The sequence below is a fragment of the Physeter macrocephalus genome, chromosome 20, assembly GCF_002837175.3.
Source record: "Physeter macrocephalus isolate SW-GA chromosome 20, ASM283717v5, whole genome shotgun sequence".
Lineage (NCBI taxonomy): Eukaryota > Metazoa > Chordata > Mammalia > Artiodactyla > Physeteridae > Physeter > Physeter macrocephalus.
The window spans coordinates 80,203,566-80,225,828 of record NC_041233.1 but is presented as its reverse complement, the minus strand read 5'-3'; the positions used below and the strand labels follow the sequence as shown (position 1 = coordinate 80,225,828).

General features: G+C 55.5%; 1 protein-coding gene across 2 annotated transcripts in view; it reads right to left on the bottom strand.

Annotated features, from left to right (window-relative positions):
- The window catches only part of PTPRE (protein tyrosine phosphatase receptor type E), a 38,880-nt gene that overhangs the window by 13,296 nt on the left and 3,321 nt on the right, over positions 1-22,263 (bottom strand). The window contains exons 2-10 of one of the 2 annotated variants that reach the window (XM_055081406.1): positions 21,814-21,904; positions 21,438-21,511; positions 19,640-19,776; positions 14,278-14,368; positions 9,814-9,890; positions 9,076-9,112; positions 7,010-7,107; positions 2,844-2,963; positions 908-1,071 (exon numbers count right to left, since the gene is read on the bottom strand). In XM_055081406.1, coding sequence (XP_054937381.1) covers positions 908-1,071; positions 2,844-2,963; positions 7,010-7,107; positions 9,076-9,112; positions 9,814-9,890; positions 14,278-14,368; positions 19,640-19,776; positions 21,438-21,511; positions 21,814-21,904 — 889 coding nt within the window. Of the gene's footprint in view, positions 1-907; positions 1,072-2,843; positions 2,964-7,009; positions 7,108-9,075; positions 9,113-9,813; positions 9,891-14,277; positions 14,369-19,639; positions 19,777-21,437; positions 21,512-21,626; positions 21,683-21,813; positions 21,905-22,263 lie in introns of those variants that run through there. The other variant, XM_007102779.3, reaches the window with a different exon arrangement.

Here is a 22,263-nt window from a genome sequence, read left to right as displayed (position 1 = left end):
CCCCTGGGCTGGGGCGGAGAAAGGATCTGGCCAGCACCTTCGGCTTCTGACCGTGCATCCACCCAAAGAATGAGGTGCGTGGCTGGGGAACGTTCTCATCTTTGTGCCTCTGTCTTAAAAAACAAAACATGCCCACGCCAGCCGGCCACCCAGAAGTCCAAGGCCTTTTCACGAACATGATCTTCGTGTTCGAAGCCGAACTGGCATTTAGTCGCGAGCTACGGAGGGGGTGGATTTGAGCCCTGACTCTACGGCTTGGGGAGCTCAGAGCACATAAGAGCTCAGCGTGAGAACAGCCAGAGGATGTCCCGGTATGCAGAGGCAGGGAGGAACATGTCGTGGGAAAAGCAATCATTTCATAACCTGCTCTTCCGCCACCTTAGCTGCGGCGGCTGCAACCACAGCGGCAGCAACCTGCATGGTGCAGTGCTCGGCACCCTGCCAAGCCTACTCCCAGCGGTGAGTCCCGGCCGCTCGAGGCCGTCCGCCCCGTTACAGGCGCGGAAACCTCTGCTGAGAGAGGTCAAGCGGACGCCCCATCGACGCGCCGTTTCCATCTCTGTTCCTTGAGGTGACCTGAGGGTCCCCGGGCGGTGAATGGCAGAGTTCCATCCCCACCATCAACCTGGGCCCCTCGGCTCTTGTCTGGTTCCGACATTAGGCTTTCCCGCTCCCCCCCCCCCCGCCCCGTTGGCACTGAGAAAAGGGCTCTGCCGCCCGGGATGGGAAATAGCCCTCCAGCTCTTGCCCTGAGGGATTCTCTGAGCTGCACCCGGTATCTGGGAGGTGCTTTCACGTCGCCCTTGCTGCCGTCTGCTAACCCGGCTATCCGTCCCCTGGTGATTTTCCCACGAGGGCCAGAGTCCTCCCTGGAGGGCCCGCCCCGTGGCCCCTGCCCCGCACGTACCTACAGTGGACCACTATGGGCCCGGCGTGCGTGGGGTTGAGCGTCCTCACTTTTTTCAGGAACTTGAGCATCCCGATGGGGGTGAAAGGCACTCCGAAGTCGGGCCAGCTGGTGAAGTGGAGCTGGCAGACGAGCCGAGGGGCTTTGCAGCCGTCGGGGAGCTGCTGCGGGGATACACGGGGATGTGAGCAGGTGGGGCGGCCCCTGCGCCTCCCCAACATCATGCTCTGAGAATGCTTGCTTGGGCTCCCCCTCTGCCATCCAGGTGTGGGCAGCCTGGGTACGGGTGCAGGGAGGGGGCCCATCAGTGAAGGCTGGACGCCCCAGAGTGAGAGAGCCTGATTCTTACTGCACGCTCTGGACACAGCACCATGGCAGCAGGGGCAGCAGAGCGGGACCCACCGTCACCTGTCCCAGGACCGGGCCAGGCCAGGCCCCAGGCAGCCAGATGCATCGCTACAGGCGGCCCTAGGGCTCATGGACCCCGCTGGGAAGCAGGGTGGCTGCAACCCAGTGTGCCTAGCTTTTATGCCTGTGTAACTACCACCAGCGTGAGCTTTCACTCTCAAAAGCATCTTAATTTTCGGGGAAAAGATGTGGTTGGCCTACCCTCGGGAGACCCCCCCCACCCCCTGCCTCAAAGCCGCTCTCAGATTTTATTACCCAGAACCCAGGAGTTTGGTTCTCTGCCCAAAGCCACAGAAAGTTGTACGGTGTATTGGGAAGTTGTGTGTGTGTGTGTGTGTGTGTGTGTGTGTGTGTGTGTGTCTGTGTGTGTCTGTGTCTGTGTCTGTGTGTGTCTGTCTGTGTGTGTGTCTGTGTGTGTCTGTGTGTGTGTGTCTGTGTCTGTGTGCGTGTGTGTCTCTGTGTGTGTGTGTGTCTGTCTGTGTGTGTGTGCGTCTGTGTCTGTGTGTGTGTGTGTCTGTGTCTGTGTGCGTGTGTGTGTGTGTCTCTGTGTGTGTCTGTCTGTGTGTGTGTGTGTGTGTGTGTGTGTGTGTGTGTGCGCGCGCGCGTGTGCTAAAATTTTGGGAAGAAATTGCCCCGGGGAAGGTAGAGAACACTCATTTATTGCTCTTTTTGATTACACGATATATATTTATTCAAATGTGTGTGTGTGCGTGTGTGTCTCTGTGTGTGTGTGTCTGTCTGTGTGTGTGTCTGTGTGTGTGTGTGTGTCTGTGTCTGTGTGCGTGTGTGTGTGTGTCTCTGTGTGTGTGTGTCTGTCTGTGTGTCTGTGTGTGTGTGTGTGTGTGTGTGTGTGTGCGCGCGCGCGTGCTCTGGGGAGGCAGGCAGGCCGGGGATAGTAAGAACGATAAAGCTCATCCTCTTTTCTTTTTTGCTGTGGTTTCTCAGAACCTCAGACTCATATTTTGTAATCTAACTACACCCCTCACTCTACCTTCGATTCCTGATGACACGACCTTCTGTCTTTTCTGGGCTTTTTTAATCTCTTAAACCTCTACTTCATCTGCCTTGCATACAGGTATCTTTATTGAAGACTGCCTTAAATCCTTTCTGGGAAGGAAGGACTAGCAGGAAATCAGTGGGAAAACTAACGAGGTGTTTCAGATATAATTTTGAAACTGCTACAGAAAACTCACCTCACCATTCCAGTGTGTGAAATAACACTGTGTCACTGAGAGGGGACCCCCATGACCCCCCCACTGACTCGACTTCCTCCACCCAGAAAGGTCCCTGGGAGCCAGGAGCATCCTTCCGGCACTGACTCAAGGCCCACGTGCACCTGTCTGCCATCTGCCCTGTAGACTCACGGCCTGGGCCCACTAACGGCCGTCCCACACCCCCGCCCAGCACTTCCTCCAGCTCATCCCCCACTCGTGAGAGCCGCGGGCAAAGCTCTTCCTATTATAAACGTAGACGGGTATTTACTCTCTACCCTGCTTCTCCAGAAAAGTCCAGGACGCAAAGTGCTTACGGACTGAATGCAGAACTTCCGGATGGTGTAGTCCACCAGGACCACGCAGTCCTCCACGCACACCCGGATGCTTCCGTAGGTCCAGCAGCCCTGGTCCGGCCAGTACTGATAGCACTTGTCCTGCGTGGAACAATTGAACAGAAACAATAGGTCTGTGGGGACCTTTGAGCACCTCGTTGCCCCCTCCCTGGCCACGGCCACAGGGCCTCACACACACCAGCTTCCCGTGAAACAGTCCTCAGCCGGGGAAGTGTGTTTCCATCTTATCAGTGGGGAAACTGAGGCCACACAGCTGGTGAAGGGCAGGGCTGAGACCAGGATCGGCCCATTTCCAGCTCATGTCTCATTCACTCATCCACTCACTAACCCCCCACATCGACCGAAGCGTCTGGCTGAGCTGCCCCCTGCAGAGCCGGGGACCAGAGCAGAAGTGGCCTCACCTGGGAGGGGCTGCCCTAAGCCCCGGAGGACCACGTGCTCCCCAAACACTGCCCGTCGGATTCAGCGGGTCGCTCTTCCTGCCCAGCACTAAGGACAAACTACATTTGCATCCCGCCGTCCTCCGTGGGAGAGTCACGAGCCTGTGGTCAGCTGGACATTCCTGAGTTTTCTCCAGCCGGGAGGAGGCCGATGTGGGAATTTGTGGAGCGGGCGCATGGTCACAGAGAGGCCCTTCCTTTGCCTCCCCTCCCCCGGAACTACCAAAGGGCCACACGGGAGGGTGGGGATGGGGCCTCCGGCCCCTGATCCCAGGCTGTCCTCCTACAAGGAGGACCTGAAGGCATGAGGCCCACCGAAGGGGGAGACACCTGCTCCACAGCCACGGGAGAGGCCCTGGGGTCAGCAAGCCGTTTACCCTGGAAACCGCGCACAGGGCACAGCTGTCGAGTCACGAGGGATTAATAATCTTATAAAACAAGAGTCAGCTGGTATTCACCAGCGCCCAGAGCTTGTGTGATGACACCCACCAGACAGCTTCCCCTCCACAGCCCGGGCCCGGGTGACTCGGAAGGGGCCCCGAGGAGAAGCCAAGCCCTGAAGGTCCTGGTTCGGGACAGTCTTGGCGTCCTAGGGACCCTCCAGAGAGTCTCACCTTGACAAACTCTCACTCGGGGACCTGAGGGCTGTTTCTCAGGCCCCCAGAGGGCTCAGTGTGTGCACTGTTTGCACGCCCTCGGCCTCCCGTCTACATGCCTCCCGTCTACATGGCTCCCGTCTACATGCCTCCCGTCTACATGGCTCCCGTCTACATGCCTCCCGTCTACATGGCTCCCGTCTACATGCCTCCCGTCTACATGGCTCCCGTCTACATGCCTCCCGTCTACATGGCTCCCGTCTACATGCCTCCCGTCTACATGGCTCCCGTCTACATGCCTCCCGTCTACATGGCTCCCGTCTACAAGGCTCCCGTCTACATGGCTCCCGTCTACATGGCCTCCCGTCTACAAGCCTCCCGTCTACAAGGCTCCCGTCTACATGGCTCCCGTCTACATGGCCTCCCGTCTACAAGGCTCCCGTCTACAAGGTTCCCGTCTACGTGGCTCCCGTCTACATGGCCTCCCGTCTACGTGGCTCCCGTCTACGTGGCTCCCGTCTACGTGGCTCCCGTCTACAAGGCTCCCGTCTACAAGGCTCCCGTCTACATGGCCTCCCGTCTACGTGGCTCCCGTCTACGTGGCTCCCGTCTACGTGGCTCCCGTCTACAAGGCTCCCGTCTACGTGGCTCCCGTCTACGTGGCTCCCGTCTACGTGGCTCCCGTCTACAAGGCTCCCGTCTACAAGGCTCCCGTCTACATGGTTCCCGTCTACAAGGCGGGCGCCGTCCCCTCCCTCCCATCAGATCATGAGATGCCAGAGCAGCTGCATTTCGCAACATCAAGTCAGGATGTTGAAGTCAGGGAGACCACAACAGATGAGTGAGCAAGTAAGAAAAAGGGAACTCTATTGAGAAATGATTTCATCTGAAACGGTGAAAATCAAGACACAGAAGCAGGCCAGCTCTGAGTCACAGAAACAGAAAAATGCAGTAGGATCTTTCTGCAGAGAAAGATGGAGGGAAAACGTCAAGTAACGTAGCAACAGGATCACTGATGGGGGAGCTGGGGGCGTCTTCTGAGTCCCGCCGCCTCTGCACTGGTCTCGTTGGGTCTCATGTTTATAAACGAGCCCCCAGAAGCCTGGTCCCAGGGGCCAGCTGGTCCCAGGGGCCACGGGGCTCTAGGTCAGCCTCCTCTTCTAGGGCCAGACCCTGCCGCAGCACCTGCCCAGAGCGTGGGGACACCTCCCGTGCAGCCGCCCTGCCCCCCGGGGGGACTGTGTCCCTGCCCGGGAACCCCCTGCTTCCTCCCCTTTCCGGTGAGAGAGGAAGGCCAGGGCGGGATTCACACAGAGAAGGCTGGCCCTCCCCAGCCCTGTCCCAGCTCCCTGGAAAACAAAAGAAAACCCCTCTCCTCTCCCCGACCCGAAAGTGTGGGTGGAGCCTTTTCCGGTGCTTTTCTGGGCGGAACAAATTAGTGATGGTGGCGGTGCTAGGGCTGCCCTGCCTGCCGCCTGGCCTCCCCACACCTACGCCAGCTGAGCTCCCCACGGCCTGTCACTTCCATCTCAACGGGCAGCCCTGCCCTCCAGCCCCGGGCCCAGCCAAGCTGCCTGGGCTTCGCTGGGGACAGGCCGGCCAGCCCCAGGCCAGTGCGTGGTGATGGAGCACAGGGCGCGGGTCGGGGGAATCAGTGCCTCTGGGCCCGTGCCTGGCCGAGTGCCAGGACGCGCAGACCCTGGGAAGAGGCCAGCAGGACAGGCGTCTCCCGCCAGGCTGGGTCTTCCTCTTGGCCTGCTCGCACCCACCCTTGTGCTGGCCCTCACGCTGGAATCTGCGAGAAGAACGGTCTCCTTGCCACTAGCGTCCGTCCCTCCAGCTCCCGATTCTTTCCTTCTGGAGAGCGAGCGAGAGCTCACTTCCTAAAGCACAGGCCCCTGCTGACTGCCGAGACACCCGCCGAGGGCCTCCACTGCCCACCCGTCTCAGCCCGACGTTCAAGCCCCAAGCCCCGGTTCCCGGATGCATTTGTAGCCGCTCTGTCCCCCGCGTGGGCATCCTGGCTCTGGGCCCAGCAGATGGCTCCCGGCCTTGCGAACACACCTCCCCGCCCCAGTGCCTCTCTCCAGCTGCATCCGATGCAATCCCTCCCCGCACCAGCCCAGTGTTTGAGACCCAGCGACACCATCACCCCCTAAACGAGCCCTCCTGCCCCGGTCCTGGCCCAGGACCCACGGGACGCCGCCCCTCCTCTCCTCCACACCTCCAGAGCCACAATCATGCTGTGTTCCGGTTTATCCTACAGGGGTCTGTGTCCCTTTGGCTAAAAAGTGAGTGACTCCCAGGCATGAGAATTCCCCGGCGTCTCTGCACCCTCAGCCTGGGCTTGCCTTCCGGGTGGCCCGTCCCTCCCGGGCCACCACTGTCCCCGTTACTCTCCTCTATATTTTCTGTCACCTCCTGACATAATCTACATTCACGTGCTCTCCGCTTGGCGCCAGCCCCCGTCAGTGGAATAGAAATCGCCTGAGGGGTCTGCCGGGCGGCTGACTGCACCTGGGGCAGCCCTGTCCAGGAGACAGAGGTCAACGTGTACCCGTCCCCGTAGGAAATGAACCAGCTTAACCTAGAGATTTCAAGTTCTTATAATGTACATGCATGACATAATTAGCATAATTAGAAACAGCTAATTAAACACACTGACATGACAAATCACGACAAATATCACTTCAATACGCCTTGTTTTTTCAAATGCATTTCTCTGGTCTGAATAATAAGCAGGAAATCATTTTTTTTATGGTCTGAGGCTCAACACATTATATGTCCAATATACTAAAAATCTCTATATTAAAATCCATCGTCCCCACCGTGGAGCAGCCCACCAGGGGTGACCCTCAGCTGAAAGAAGAAAATTCTGCATCATTTTTATATCATAGTCTAGGACAGTGAGATCCTTGGAACACAGAGAATTTATTTCAAAATAAAAATGCTGTGAGCCACTGGGTGTTTTTTCTCTTCTGTAGTGATAAGTGGCGGGGTGCGGGGAGAGACAGGAAAAGGAAGTGGTAAGCATCCCCCCAGCTAAGCAGCTGAAAAGAAAGTGCTGGTGGCTCAGAGGCTGGGCTTTTACCTCTTTTCTTTCTTTCAGGTTCGCCAACATGACGATGGTTGCAGACTTCTGTTCCCAGATCATTCTCCAGAAGTCATTCACTGTCTCCTGTTTAGGGCCTGTGAGCAGAGGATGGTCCCGAAGTCAGACAGAGAGGTCGCTGCGAGCCCCAGGCCTGTTGCCCTGGCCTTTAGGCGCCGGGACGGCTGCTCCCCACCTGCCCTGAGGAAGGGGGTGATGGGCCTGCTGGTCCATTTCACACCCTACAGAGTCCCAGAACCGGAGAAGGTGGCAGCCTCCCCATTCTGTCCTAGCACTCCCCCCGATATCCCGCTGGGGCTGGGAAATCCTCAGGAGCTAAGTAAGACCCAGTGAGTGATTATCTTCATGGGCCATAAAGGCTATTCAAGTGGGAGCTGGGTTTCAAGCTGCCTGTCCAAGTGGTTTTTGGCCACTGGGGTGCTTGTCAAAGCCTCAGAATATGGCCCTCCATCCAGAACTATTGAAGCAGAGTGTGTGTGAGTGTGTGTGTGTGTGTGTGTGTGTGTGTGTGTGTGTGAGAGAGAGAGAGAGAGAGAGAGAGAGAGAGAGAGAGAGAGAGACAGACAGACAGACAGACAGACAGACACTGCAGGCTGACTGACCCACGCACCACGTCTAACCCCCCTTCCTCTGAAAACATCTCATCTTCTGGCTACCCTGACAGCCAGTAATGCTGTCCAGTGAGATGTGGCCTGAAGTCCCTGGAGCGGGGATCTGAACAAAAGATAAAGTGTCCCTGGAAGAAAGTCCTCTGCCCATTGCCCTCTTTCCTGCCTGATTAGGGACACAGTGCCTCGAGGTGCAGAAGCCATTTTGTGACCCGGAGGATGATACTATGGACGGTGGAGAGGTATAAAAGAGGCCCCTCTCCCCTGAGCTGCTGCCCCAGCCCTGGGCTGCTTCCCCTGGATGTCTGCTTATAAGAAGGAAAAGGCATTTCTATTGGTGTCAGCTAGTGTTTGTCAGGTTTTCTGACATTTAAAGCCGGGCCTATTCCTGATAGACTGTGGGCGTATGTGTAGCTCCCTATTTTTCAGGGAACGTGCATTTAAGATTTTGATCTACACTGAATTTTGGGACCCACAGCTCTAAAGACTCTTGCTGAGGAGTGAGGACGTCCAGGAAACCTAGTTTTAGCTCCCATGACACCCAACCGCACCAGTACTGGCTCCTGGGGGTGACAACCCCTGGGCAGGTGGAGGAGATGCTGGACTGAAAGTAATCAAAATCACAAAGAGGGTTACGTGCAAGGGTTAAGGGCTGTTTTCACGGCTAAAGCATCCTCGCGGTTATGGCCTTGCACTGGAAAGCTACTCACCCCCTTCCCCGCTGCTCCCCAAACCCGACAGCTTGGAAGCCACGTAGAGCTTAGCCAGCCCAGAGAAATTCAAGGTTTTCTAACGCAAGTATCGACACGCTGAAACGGCAACCCAGACCACTGGGTGCCTGGGGTTAAATCATGCAGGTGTGGAAACAGATCGTGTGTCTGTCTGCACATACACATCGTATGGCTGCACATCTAACATGCCTGTTGTATGACAGACGCCCCCAGACGCTCCATGTCTGTCTGCCCTGACCACAGACGGGGGGCACATGCTCTCAGAGGTCCCAACTCTTCTGTTCTTTTGAAGCCCTGCTCCTAGGAGGAGTTTCATCACCTCGCAGTATAATGCTTCTCAAACTCGACTGAGCAGAATGGCCTGGGGACGCTGTGGCCAGAATGCAGGTTCAGGGACAGCAGCAGGTTGGGGGTGGGGCCCGAGCTGCTGCATTTCTGACCGGCTCCCAGGGGATGGGACAATCCTGGCCAGTGAAGCAGACACAGTGAGAGGCAAGGCTGTGTGAGATTCACGGCAGCTTTGAATTCTGTGCTTAGGGAAAGGCTAGACGGACTCTGATCAGCTATGTAAATGTAGCAGCCACACACACACGTACCAAAAGCCAGCACAAACCCTCAGGATGGCTGGCACCGGATAAAGAAGCAAGCGCCCTCCATGTCATTCTACCAAAATCATGTTCAGAAAGTAACTTAACAAAAAGCTTACCTTGGGCTGCTATGAATTTATTCTTCTCTTTATAACCCTAGAAAAATAAAATCAGATTTATAATTTTTCAAAATTATCGTTGTGGAAGGATTTTGTTGTTGTTGTCGGGAAAGTAACACGTATCCATCATGAAGAATTTGGAAAACACAGAAAGGTACGAAGAAAACTCGCCAGGAATTCCAGAAATGACATGCTATTTTTGTATATCCCTCTCCAGTATCTTTTCTGTGAATACCTTCCCAGACACACACACAAGCAGAAACACAGACACACACGTGTATATACATATATATATATATATATATATTTCTTTTTAAATTGGTTAATATGTACACATTCTCTTATACTGAATTTTTATAATAATTTAAAATTTCTATTAAATGATCTTTTAAGGTTCAACTAAAATGGATTCTCCATCATCCATCGTGTATGATTTTACCACAATTTACTTAACTGGTCCCTCTGTTCTGTTTGGTCAGTGATATAAACAATGCTGTAATGGACATCCTTAGGGCCTATCTGCATCTTAAGAACGAATCCCTGACACAGGTGCTAATTCAAAAGGCCCAGCACTTTCATGCTCTCTGTGCTGTGACCGGGGTGGCCACTGTGCTCAGGAAAGTTGGGACAATTTACATCTGTGGCCCCGGAGAAGACAGGCCCAGCGGTCACGATTCACACTCAACCCCAACGGTCCAGGCGTGAGTGTCATGCTGGGCGGGCGCTGGGCGTACTTACATCTATGTACGAAGCATTGATGTAGTCTGAACACGGGGTTCCGTCCACCTGGCTTAAAATTACCCTGGAATGGTCATCTGCAAAAAAAAAACCCAACACAAGAACCGTGACATTAGGACAAGGGAATCACACGCACGGTATTAAACACTACAGAGGACATAAGCACGGTGACCACGGGACAGAAGGGACACGCTTCTTAAACATTCCCACGAGATCCTCAGTGTCCTGAGGTCGGGGATGCACCTGTTGTACCTCAGCACTGAGGACAAGCCAGGCCCCAAACAGGAGCTCAATACAGCCCGTGGGACGATGACAGGTAAGAATTTCAGGGCCCACGAGTCGGTCTGCTGAACCGTCACGTAGACACAGCAGAGCGTGCGGGACCCCTACAGCGTGATGGCAATGTTCTCTGAGCCCCAAATCGGGCCCCAGTACTGACCGGTGCGGGTACCCTCAGGACCACTTCCGGGGTCCGCTCTCCCAGGCTTTCCAGGAGGAGCACAACTCTGCCTCTGGACACACGGACACCAGGGTCCGGGGTTTGGGACTCCAGAGCCCAGTCCTCACACTCAGGTCTGCCGCCGAGCAGGAAGGTAAGCCAAAAAGCCAAACTCACACGCACCGACTGGGCAGGATGGGCCACCGCCTGGAAGATTCTGGCCTGTGGTACAAGCGGTTTTCCAGTGTGGGAGGGCCGACCAGGGAGGGCTGTGTGTGTGTGTGTGTGTGTGGTGTGTACTTGTGGGGTGTATAGTGGTGTGTCTTGTATACAGTGTGTGTAACGTGTGTTGTATTTATGTGAGTGTGGTGTATATGTGTGTTTGTGGGTGTGTATGTGTATGCTTGTGGTATGTATTTGTGTGTACACACACGTGGAGGAGCTTTCAACCGGGGCCCTATGTGACCTACGTGGGTCCACGTCACTTCTGCCTTCATGGGCCCCATTCTCCAAAAAAAAAAAAATTACACGTTTTACTTTACAACTGTATTAGTAGTTGGTATAAAGATGAGTGTGAGGGACTTCCCTGGTGGCGCAGTGGTTAAGAATCCGCCTGCCAATGCAGGGGACACGGGTTCGAGCCCTGGTCCGGGAAGATCCCACGTGCCGCGGAGCAACTAAGCCCGTGCGCCACGACTACTGAACCTGCGCTCTAGAGCCCGCGAGCCACAACTACTGAGCCTGCGTGCCACAACTACTGAAGCCCACGCACCTAGAGCCCGTGCTCCACAACAAGAGAAGCCACCGCAATGAGAAGCCCGCGCACCGCAACGAAGAGTAGCCCCCGCTCGCCGCAATTAGAGAGAGCCCGTGCACAGCAATGAACACCCAACGCAGCCAAAAATAAATAAAATAAATAAATAATTTCTTTTAAAAAAGATGAGTGTGAACCAGGCTGGACTAGGTATATATTTTCTTCTGATTCGAAAATAAATTAGATGGTTTCACGGGTCCCTACAGGTGGTGTGGCCCCGGCCCTGGGTCTCCCCGCTGGCGTGTAAGCGGCCGGCCGCTCCCAGAAGTAGAAATATGAAGGATGCCCAGACTCGGCCCGGGGCCCGGGGATCAAGCTGCTTCCGCGTTTATTATGCTGTGCTGGGCACAGCGCGTGGTGGGTACTTCATATGGATTTACTGCATTAATTATTGACTAGTTCCGCGTCCTGGTCCCTGCTTTGTCCCCTCCTAGTCACAGGTTGTGCGTCTCCCATTTACATGGAAGGAAGCTGGGTTACTGCGAGCTGTCTGGACGCTGAGCCGCTGCTGCCAGCGACAGGCCAGCGCAGCTCTCAGGGTCAGTCGCGGCCACACAGGGCCGTCAGCGTGTCTCACCGCAAACTCACGGCACACAGAGGCTCGGCCGTGAGACCCTCCCGCTCAGGGGCTGACAGCCCTGAGGCGGAAATAGCTCTGGCTGAACACGTGTAAAGCTAGATGAACATAATTTGGACCAATTTACCCTTCTGAGGACAGCTATAGAAAGCAGGGGGTAAAAAATAGCGTTCTGGTTAGATTTAGCATCTTGCAGTTCTAAGAGCTTCCTGTCTTTCTACTCTAAAAAGTCACACTTGTCTTTCAAAACACTATTTCCTAAAATTACCAGGTGTTGGCATTTTTTTTTTTCCAGAAAAGAGGATGCTCTCTTGCTACCGGCCATGGAGCCCTTGGAACATCCAGCCTCTCAACACACCTGGCATCTTGACCTCTGTCCTCAGAGCTCCCTAGAGCCACATCCAGGACTGGGCTCCTGCCCCAGGGGCCTCTCGTAAACCGGATACATTTACAGCCAATCTCTGCTTGGGGAAGAGGGGAAGGGCAGGGAAGGTGTACCGGTCTCCCAGCCTTGGGGTGGGGGGAGCAGGCCTGGGAGCCCCCGCACGGTATCTCCGTGATCCAGCCGCCCCAGGGCATCTCTGGCCAACTGCTCAGTTTAATCAGATACGCTTCTCCTGTGTCTGGCTGATGCCAAACGCCAGATGCCACCAGCTGGCCGTCTCCAGGGCCCACCCCGAGTATCTCCAGGCCACTGTTCCGTAAACTCATTCTCCCACCAACGTGAAACACTCACATCCTGGCAGAGTTCCCGCGGGCCCTTGGGGATAGCCAGCGCCCTCAATTACCTCTGGCGTGGCACTCCTGGGCCAGGAGGGGCTCAGGCAGGACCCACGTTTCCACACATGCAGGAAAGGCCAACTCCCTTCCACAGTACGAGCTGGAGGACACAGCTTAGAGATGCTGTGCCGGACCAGGTCCTGCTGGTCCCCGTTGGTGATCCTCTGCGGAGGCCCCCGCCCCCGTCCATCACATCTGGGAGCAGCGGTGGGTGCAGGTAATTCCTACAGCTGGCCGCTAATTCCGCCCAGTTGAGCTCCCACCAAAACTACTCTTAATTAGCAATGTAATCGTTAGCTTTCAAAGACACAGTGTTCAGTGAGTGATAAGGAGAGGAATGCAGGCCAGAAACCTAGGAAAGGGCTTGGCGCTGAGTGGGTCCTCCGCACGTACGCTCTGCAGTCAATGCATCAAGTAATTAATTAAGCTAGTTAATTCAACTAACACTAGACGCTAACTTCCAAATATCCTGATTTTTATTCGACCAAAAACATTCCAAAGATCCCCAACCTCCTGCATGGTTTTCCTTTCCCTTGAGCTATTCAAGCCGCGAAACTTGCCTCTGATAAGCCTCACCCAATCTAACAGCAAGTCCTCTCAACATGATCATTGCAGTGTGTCCAGAACCTGACCCTGGTCCAAGCCACCCTCTCAGCTCGGCCGTGTGACCACAGTGGCCTCCTGACCCGTCTCCCTGGTGCTCCCTTGGCTGCCTCTACAAATATGTGTTGGATGGAAGACTCTACTTAGTTAACTTCTCTGGTTTTAGTTGACCCAGGCTCATGGTGGGCTCTGCAGAAAAAACCCACAAAAAAACCCCAAAAAACCCCAAACAAATAAACAAACAAAACCACAAATAAATCCTATGCAAGCAAAATGGGAAAGAATTGGTTCTATCAAGTGCTGATAATCCAGAGACCACAGAGATGAGGCAGACCACAGCTTCTCCTACCTGCAGGGCAGATGGGCTCAATTCTAGCCCTAAACATGCGACCAAGAGCCGACACGCTGAGGGCCAGCACGGGCCAGCTCGCTCCGCCCCACGGAAGCACTGCCTGACAAGGGAGGCTCCCTGGGACGGGGAGGCCTTGGTTTGGCGTTCAAACATGAACTCCCTGGAGGTTTTTGCGGCTGCCCTTCTGTTAGCCCGATGGCAAAGCCAACAGGAGGGTCCAGGACGGAGGAAGGACATCGCAAACCTCCCGGGCCAGCTTCTACAAAGGCAGCTTGGAACTCTGGGGGTCTGTCTTGGCACCGAGGCCAAGGCGCAGCCCATCCAGCAACGCCCCTGGACAGATGTGTCTGCCCCCCCGCCCCCCACCCCCTGGAGGCCCCCTCCCCAGCCCACGGCCACCTTTAGCTGTGGTGGTAAAGATCCAGTTACTTCTCAGCCTTCCCACAAAGCTGCCAATGTCAGACAGCTCTCGTATTCTGCCACTTCTGCCCTTGGTACAGGAGCCTTGTTGCTGGTGGCGGGAGCACTGCGTCCAAGACGGGAGATGCCCAGGGCCACCAGCTGCCCGAGACCCAGGCCCAAGTTGGGTCCATAGGAGGAGCCCTGCCCGCCGGTGCAGGGGGCACCCTTCTTGGGCAAATAGACCAGGCAGCGCAGGTCTCAACAGTGAACACAGGCTTGGCAGCCAGACCCCGAGCAACACAGGCTACCCAAGCCCTGGGTGGGAGACAGACACCTAGACTCCCAGCTGCGAAGGCGGAGCCGCCGCGCTGACCCAGGCCCCGATCTCCAAGCCCCCGAGCAACTGCTGCCTGGACAGGCAGGGTCACCAGTAGCTGCAAGGCAAGGCTGAGTTTAGTCAAAATGCCACCCATCACGCAAAAAAAGTAAAATCTTACTGGGAAGGATGTTGGGATATCTGTTTTTTTCTCTGTTTTCTTCTTTATTGGCCAGTTCGAAAGTTCCTTGTACGTGTCCAGACGGCAGTGACTAGAAGAAAACGCAGGGTCAGCGCTAAACGTGAGGAATCCAACACCGTGTTTACGTCACCTCCCTACTGAGCGCAGGAACCCAGAAATCTGGTCTCGGAGCACCTCCAGTGCTGTGCGCGTCTCTCCGCTCCTGCCTGCGGAAGTCTCTGCCTCAGGCGCTGGGCCGGCAGCGGGCGGAGATGTGATGGAGACACAGGCCCGCCTCCCCTTGGGCCCGCTGTCTAGTGGGGCCAGCGGAGGTGCAGATAACATGACCCACAGCTGGGCCCCGAAGCGCATTAAGGCAGGGGCTGGCCCGTGCCTTGCCACCAAACCCCCGGGCCTCACAACCCTGGCACAGAGCAGGCCCTGCACGAGTACGGAGGAACGGGCCGCAGCAGAGCTCTGATCCGGGAGCAAGGACCCGGATGCAGGGCTGAAGGAGCGTAGAGTGATGGCGAAGGACCATCCTCGAGCCCTCACCTGCTGAGGACTTGGTGTGCTCTGAGGACCAGGGGGACAGGCACAGCTGGGGGCTCTGAAAATGCAGACCTCAGGCCACCCCAGGCCCGCACAGCAGCTACCCACTTCCCCAGGGGACCTGCACGCACCGCCCTAACCCTCCCTTTGTCTTAGAGGAGGAAAATGAGTAGAGGTGCTCAGCTAGCCCCTCGAGCTGACGTGTGGTGGCACAGCAGGTGTCAGCCCAGCGTCCTGACTTCTAGTTCCTTCCACTACTCAGAGGCCCTCGGCTCTTGTTAGCGCCAACTGTCTTCCTGTTTGCTCGCTGCTGGGGTTGGGGGGGCTCCATGCTCGGGGGGGCTCCTCGAAGTGCACGGTGGGAAAGAGCTTTCTGGACCCCCAAATCACATCCTTCAACATTCAGCCGGACCGTCGGATGAACAAGGGGTCACTGGTGTTAAAAGCTATCGAGTGTTTACGATGTGCCAGGCGCTGAGGGAGGAGCTGGGTCACCTGCCTTCACAACCTACCTATTATCAGGTGACACCAGGATCACTCCTGTTTTGCAGATGAGGAAGGAGAACCCCAGGGTGGCTGCAGAGTTGCCCAGAGTCGCCGGGCTAGCGCGTAGCAGGCAATGGGAGGGCACCTGGACCACGAGAAGGGCACTCGCTTCCTTAAGTGTAGGGACAAGCGAGGGCTTCCCTGCGTCCGGAGACTGAGGCACAGCCTGGGGTCAAAGCCACGGCCCCGAGTCGGGTCTGCAGCCCACGGGGGCCCAGAGCGCCCTTCTTCCGGGTCGGGGGTTTCTCCATCACAGACCCGGCCCCGGCCAGCCCATGTCCTCTTTCCCCACCACACCCAGCGGCCACAGGCAGAGGTTCTGCCAGGGCCAGTGTGGAGGCCAGCCCGGCGGGCACCTGGGCAAGGCTGGTGGGCAGTTCTCCGCCAGGACCAGCACCTCCTCCGCCGGGAGCGCTTGGCTCTTCATCGAGCTGTCTTAACACTGAGTTTCTTGACCAAACCGCAACGTGAAATTTGTAGCTACATTCTAGAGCCTTCTCTTTTTCACCCCAAAGCTTTTTTGACCCCAGCACTGAAGACAAAAATGAGGCCTGAGACCATCGCGGGGGATGCATGATGTTGTGCGTTTGTCAAAACCCATAGAATGTGCAGCCTGGAACCCTAACCCGGACTCTATAGTTTGTAATAACGAGTCAGTGTTGGCTATCAGTTGTGACAAGCGTAACACACTCAGACAAGATGTTAATCGTTGGGGAAACTGTGCAGGGAAAGCTGGGGTATATGGGAACTTGGTACTCTCTGCACAATTTTTCTGTAAACCGAAATCTGCTCTAAAAACTACTCTATTAAAATTCATAAATAAAAAAAACAAAACCAAACCAAGAAGGCTCTCTCTTCCTCTGAAGGTGCGGAAGGTGAAGGAGTGGCTGGAGGGTCTGAGTGGTAAGGATGGACCCGGCTCTGCCACCCCCCGCCGTGTGGCCCCGGCAGCGACCGGAGAGCAGAACACGGGGATGGGGTGATGATCCGGACCCCGTGGGCGGGCAGCACAGACGTTCACAGTGGAGGCAAAGCGCTCTGCGCCCCGAACTTCCACCCCATTTCCAAGCACACAGGATGAGCGCCCACACAGAGCAGGCCAGCACTTTCTCCTGCCGTCAGTCACGTCTGAGCTGCTCCAAAGGCACAGGGCTAATAAGAGAGCTCTGGGGCGGGGCGGGTGCGGTGTCTGCCATAGCTGGGTAACCCCTGCAGCGCCCCGAGTGAGCCGTGCAGGTAGCAGTTGGCTGATAACTACCTTGTGATCGACTGTCCGGTTACGTAAATTGGCTAAAGGGGGTTTGTTGGTTTGTTTGTCTGAGGTGACATTCTTAGGCACTGGGCTTAAAATAACTTTGCTGGGACAGAGGCTCGTGGAAGAAGCTGTCTGGAGGGGGGCTTTTCCTCACCTGCAGGGACTTAACCGGGGGCCTGGAACAGACTTTGCTAGGTCAGCGTTCTACCATTGCGGGTGGAGACGGCAGACTGGACATTCACAGAAGTCGTCCCGAGAAGGACGGCAGCCCAGACTCCCCTCGTGCAGACGCCGGGCTGAGCTGGGCACACGCCTTACGTCTTTCACGTGGCAAGACACTCCCATGGGGGCTGGGAGGGCCTCGTTTCATAGACGAGGACACTGAGGCAGAGGTTAAGGATGTCGCCCGAGCCCTCCAGGCTGGTAAGAAGCAAATCCGGGGCAGGCGCCCAGGCAGCCCATCTCCAGCATCCACGCCTTGATATCCCAGGGCCAGGCCCTCTTTTACTTTGTCAAGTTCACGGCAGCTTCCATTGGCCATACACACAAGTCCCGACTCATCTGGATCGACCACTCTGAGGCTCATCCGTCTCCCTGCGCAGTTTCTGGGAGAGGAGCTCAGGGCAGAGGGTGAGAAAAGGGGAGGAAGAGCATCGAGGGCCACCTCAAGCGTGTCCACCAGCGGAGCCAAGAGCGGGCTGGTCATGGCAGCTGCGACGCTCTCAGTAGGGCCTGCCCTTCACTTGAGAGAGGAGCAAACGGGGGTCCAGAGGGGGACGTGCAGCTGCCCTGGGTCCCCTGGAGCCAGGAGCAGGCTCCATGCTGCTGGACTCGACCCCTCGACCCTCCCTCGCGGCCCTTCCCTGAGCGGAGGCCGTGGGCAGGAGGGCAGCTGCGAAGGCTGCTCAGTGGCAGGGGTGGGGAGAGCAGAGCAAGACACTTGCTTTGGTTGCAAAACTGAAAGGAGTACCCCAAAACCCAGGAATCAAGAAAAATCAAATTCAACATCTAAAAAAATCTAAACACACACACACACAAAAAAAAATCCATGATAACCAAAATATCAAACTTTCAAATAACGTCAGGATCAGTAACAGTGTGGTGATAAGCCAGGTCGGAGCCTGGGGCAACAGGAAACACCACAGTGACCCTGTCTTTATTTACGGTTGTGCTGTTTTGTTCATCATGGATTGCTTGAATTAATTTTGATGATTTTTAAAAGCTGCATGAAAATAGAATTTATCCAGATGGCAGAGTGTTTTGGTGCCCCCTTAAATTTTGCACCTGGGACAAGTGCCTTACCTGCCCGACCCTCTTCCCGGGCCCTCGCTTTTGAGATGGCGGCACAGCCAGCGAGTTCTGACTCAGCCTTCCCTCGGCAAGGCCAGTCACCAGCCTCCACATGGAGGAATACAAGTCCAAGAGGAAATAGGACAAGAATGGACGTGGGGGAAATGGTCCTGTAGCTGCCAACTTGGATAGTCATTCTGAAAATGGAGAATTAACTTCTCTTGTCAGGCTGAGAGACTGCAAAACAATACTGCTTGGAGCTGTCTTTCACTATGACCTAATTTCTCAAAAAAGGGGATACATTTGGAAACAATTAAAAGGAAGCAAGATAAAGGCAGGTGAGGCTTGTGTTAAAAAATAAAAGCGCGGGTCTAAATGTGCCATCACCCTGCCGTGCCCTCGTGGGTTGCTTCTGGATGAAAAGTCACTTGTCTGCAGCAGGAGTCATGCTGTCTTTAGATGTCACAATTGTACAACTCTTTGCTGTTTACGAAGTCAGAGCCTCATATTTGACCTGTGAGGTCATTAAGGCATCTTCCTCCCACCGCTGCAAAAATGAACAAAAGCGCGGGTCTAAATGTGCCATCACCCTGCCGTGCCCTCGTGGGTTGCTTCTGGATGAAAAGTCACTTGTCTGCAGCAGGAGTCATGCTGTCTTTAGATGTCACAATTGTACAACTCTTTGCTGTTTACGAAGTCAGAGCCTCATATTTGACCTGTGAGGTCATTAAGGCATCTTCCTCCCACCGCTGCCCCTTCACAGATGACGGAAGCTGTGGCTTCCAGGAGATTAACTGATGGGCCGGGCGGGGCTGCGGTGCCACAGGCAGGGCCAGGACCGGGTGGCCCCCTGCTGGAAACCCGTCCTCTTTCAAACTCAACACCAGCGCATGGCTATATACGATATGAGGAAGATGCATAAAAGAAAACTCAAAACACGATCAGGGATAAACACTGGACAGCCAAATCCGAGACAATACTTCCCAGTGTGTCTTGTCTGTCTGCCTGTGCATCCAAGCCTCTATAACTGTCTGTCTGTCTATCTATCTATCAGCTATCCATCTATCTATCTGGCAGATTCACAATTCATGGGACATTAAATAAAAACATTAGCAGCACAAGGGGAGGTGTCATCAATGTACATTTGCATTTTTGCTGATAGTTATAGTAGGATCGGTTTGCTACCACCCGGCTCGACCAGTTCGTCAAATTCATCTTAGCTGTTGCCATCACGAAGTTCATCCAAAACAGCGGTAGCAGGATGAACACACTGACTCGGGCAGAATCAAAGGGCTGTCCAGGCAGAGCTAGTGCCCCCTCAAGGCAGCCCCTCGACTGTTTAATTGACGTTGTGCAGGGTGGTTTGGGGGCCCCTTTGCTCTCAGCGTGAAATCGTTGCCCCGTGGCCCACTCAGGCCCTGGTCTTTGCACATTATCGAGATAACGGTGTTTCCGCCACACTTGACTTTAGAACACGGCACTCAGGGTGTCTGAGCTGCGAGGAGGTTCTGAACCTCTTTCTCAACCATCCTATAAATGGGAATGAGGGTTAGCGGAGGGTCATCACGGCAGAAACCAGGTTTCCCTGGAACCCCATTTTGGGGACAGTGTCTCGACGGATGCCAGCATTCTGAGCCTCTGGGCTAATCTATCCTGAAATACAACATCCCATGTCCCAGCGCCCTTCCACGTGACAAGAAAGAGGGGCCCCAAACTCACATTGAACTCCTCTCGAAACCTCTTGCAGTCATCCGCAGACCGGACCCGGATCTCCTCCTCCAGGTGCCCCACGGGGATGGGAAAGTACTTCTTGGGCCCCGAGGGGGACCTGCTGAGAAGCATGACCCTTTGCTGCTCTGTGGGATCAACAGAAATACAAGGCTTATTAAGCCGTATTCCCAGATGGGTGACATTAACCAGACAGACGGACAGCGTTCCCGGGGAAAGGACACAGCTGGAGGGGGGCGGTCGTCTCAGATCATAGCTGAATGCAAGGTCTGTCTCTTTTAACACACCCCGATCACTCATCGTGACAGACGGACGCCCCTCTGGCTGGTGTCCCCTGCTCTTACCAACCGGAGATGCCTCACCTTCTCAGCTCACTCACCCACCCAGCCACCTCTCCTTCCCTGCAGGCCCTGCTCCTTCCTCAAGGGGATTCAGGTGGCTTCACACTCCAGATCAACTGTCCAGGTTTGAAATGGAGCCGACTAGCAATAGGCTTCTGGGCGCAGATTGGTAACAGGCTGGGAATCAGTCCCGGGATGAGTCTCCCGCAGCCTTGCCTTCTTGGTAACAACTAGTCCTGGTTGCTCAAGCCCCATAAGCTCCAAGAGAAATAAGAAACACCATTGCTGTTTTTTTCTTTTTTCGGGGGCGGGGGGCGGGGAGGGGCTGGCGGCACTGAAAAGGAGAAGGGCCAGGCTTCAAGGGTGTCCCCGGACGAGCTGCTTTCACAAATTCAGAGTGAGACAGCAAGCGACATCCTGGCATGTGCTTCTTTCCTGGGGAATGAGCTGCTGTTCTCAACAAGGTCAACACTACTTTGCTGTCACTTGCGAAAAGGCCTGTCCCCACCTGCAGAGCTGTTCTGAAGGCCAGCCAAGAACTCCCTCCAGGGCTCATTCCCTCTGAGACAGACAGTCTAGGATGAGCAAGGCGGCCTAACCAGCCCCAACTTCCTCCTCCCATCCGGGCTGTTGGGACATGCAGGGCAGGGAGAAGAGGGCAGGAAGGCGGCGCCTGGAGGCCACGTATCGTCATGTAACCAGGATCACGGGTCCCCCAGCACGACAAAACTGCCCTCCTGGGTCTGGCTGAGGTCCTTTGCTGCTGATATTCTTTGTCGTGTGCCGGGTCGGCTTTGTAATTCATCTGAAGTCTGATGGCACCTCTGCTCCCCCAAACCGACAACCGGGCAGCAAGCTGACTGAGGAAGTTGTCGTCACTGGTGTGAACAATATTTTTAAAAGCCTCTGCCTCACATACCTTTCTTGGACACCTCAACGCGTGGGAAGAAAACCAATGTGCCTTTGTAAGCAGAATTTACAAGTTAGTAGCTGAATTTGGAACCTCAAAGAAAGGTAGGAAATTCCCCCTTAGCTACTCTGAGCCTCCCTGCTAAGCACATCGGTACATCAATTCCCTTCTTTTAGCTGATTGGAAAACTGCGGATTCGAGGGGGGCCCTTTCGAGAACTGTAAATCATGAGCCCACCTGTCTCATCTCAGGACGATCTAAGACTTACTGATAAATGTTATATGTTGAAATCCTGCAAAAACGACAGGATATGAACAATGTCTCCCCCAAAGCCACAAACTGAAATGCCTCAAACGTCTGTTTCACACCGGACAGAAAATGACACAAGTTCTGAAACGGGGAAACTCCGGTTATAAAGGACAGCATGATACCAGGTAAAGCCAGGTGAAAGTCGCAAAGCCGGAGGAGCTCATCATTTAAGTGTTAAGGTGTTAGGAAGGCACGGCCCCCCCAGGCCCGGCCCGGCCCGGCCCCCTACCTTGCTCTTCCAGGATTCCATTAGGCATCTTCTTGTCGTTGGAGCTGACCACCGCCTTCCTCTGCTTCCTGAACCTTAGAGACACAGACGCGTTAGGTGTCAACACAGGGAGCTTGCCGAGAGCCCAGAGCCCCGGGGATACAGGTGAGCCCCGGGGAGACCCACCACCTGAGCCCCGGGGAGACCCACCAGCTGAGCCGAGAGAAGCTGCCCCTGCTGTTCATGGCTGAGCCACTGCCCTGGTCCCTCAGCCCCGCCCCTGCCCTGCCCTGCCCTCTGCCACCCGGCCAGCCCCCGCCTGCTCATCTGCAGGCACAGCCTCGCGCATCATTTCCTCCCCAGCAGGTCTGGGCGAGTCAGCGCCCGACACTCCTACCTGAAGAAGTAGGCCGCGAGGAGCAGGAAGAACAGCAAGGGCAGCAGCAGCCAGGCCAGCAGGGGCTGCGGCGCGCCGGGGGCCGGAGGGCCTGGGGGGCAGAAGCAGGTCCCCATCAGGACCCGAGACCCGAGGGAAAGCGGGCTCTGGGCAAGGAAGGGGTCCCAACACCAGACCGCACAGTTTGCAGAGTGGCCCTCCACCAGCCCCTCTTCCCTGATGCCAGACCCCACTTTACAGGTCACCAATTCGCCCACCCCGCCCCATCCCAGCGGTCCTTCTTCCAGGACACCAGAACCCTCCTTTACGGTTTACAAACTCCCTCCTTCAACAGTCCTTCTCCCTGGACACCAGAACCCCACTTTACAGTTTGCAAACTCCCTCCTTCATCTGCCCTTCTCCCTGGACACCAGAACCCCACTTTACAGTTTGCAAACTCCCTCCTTCATC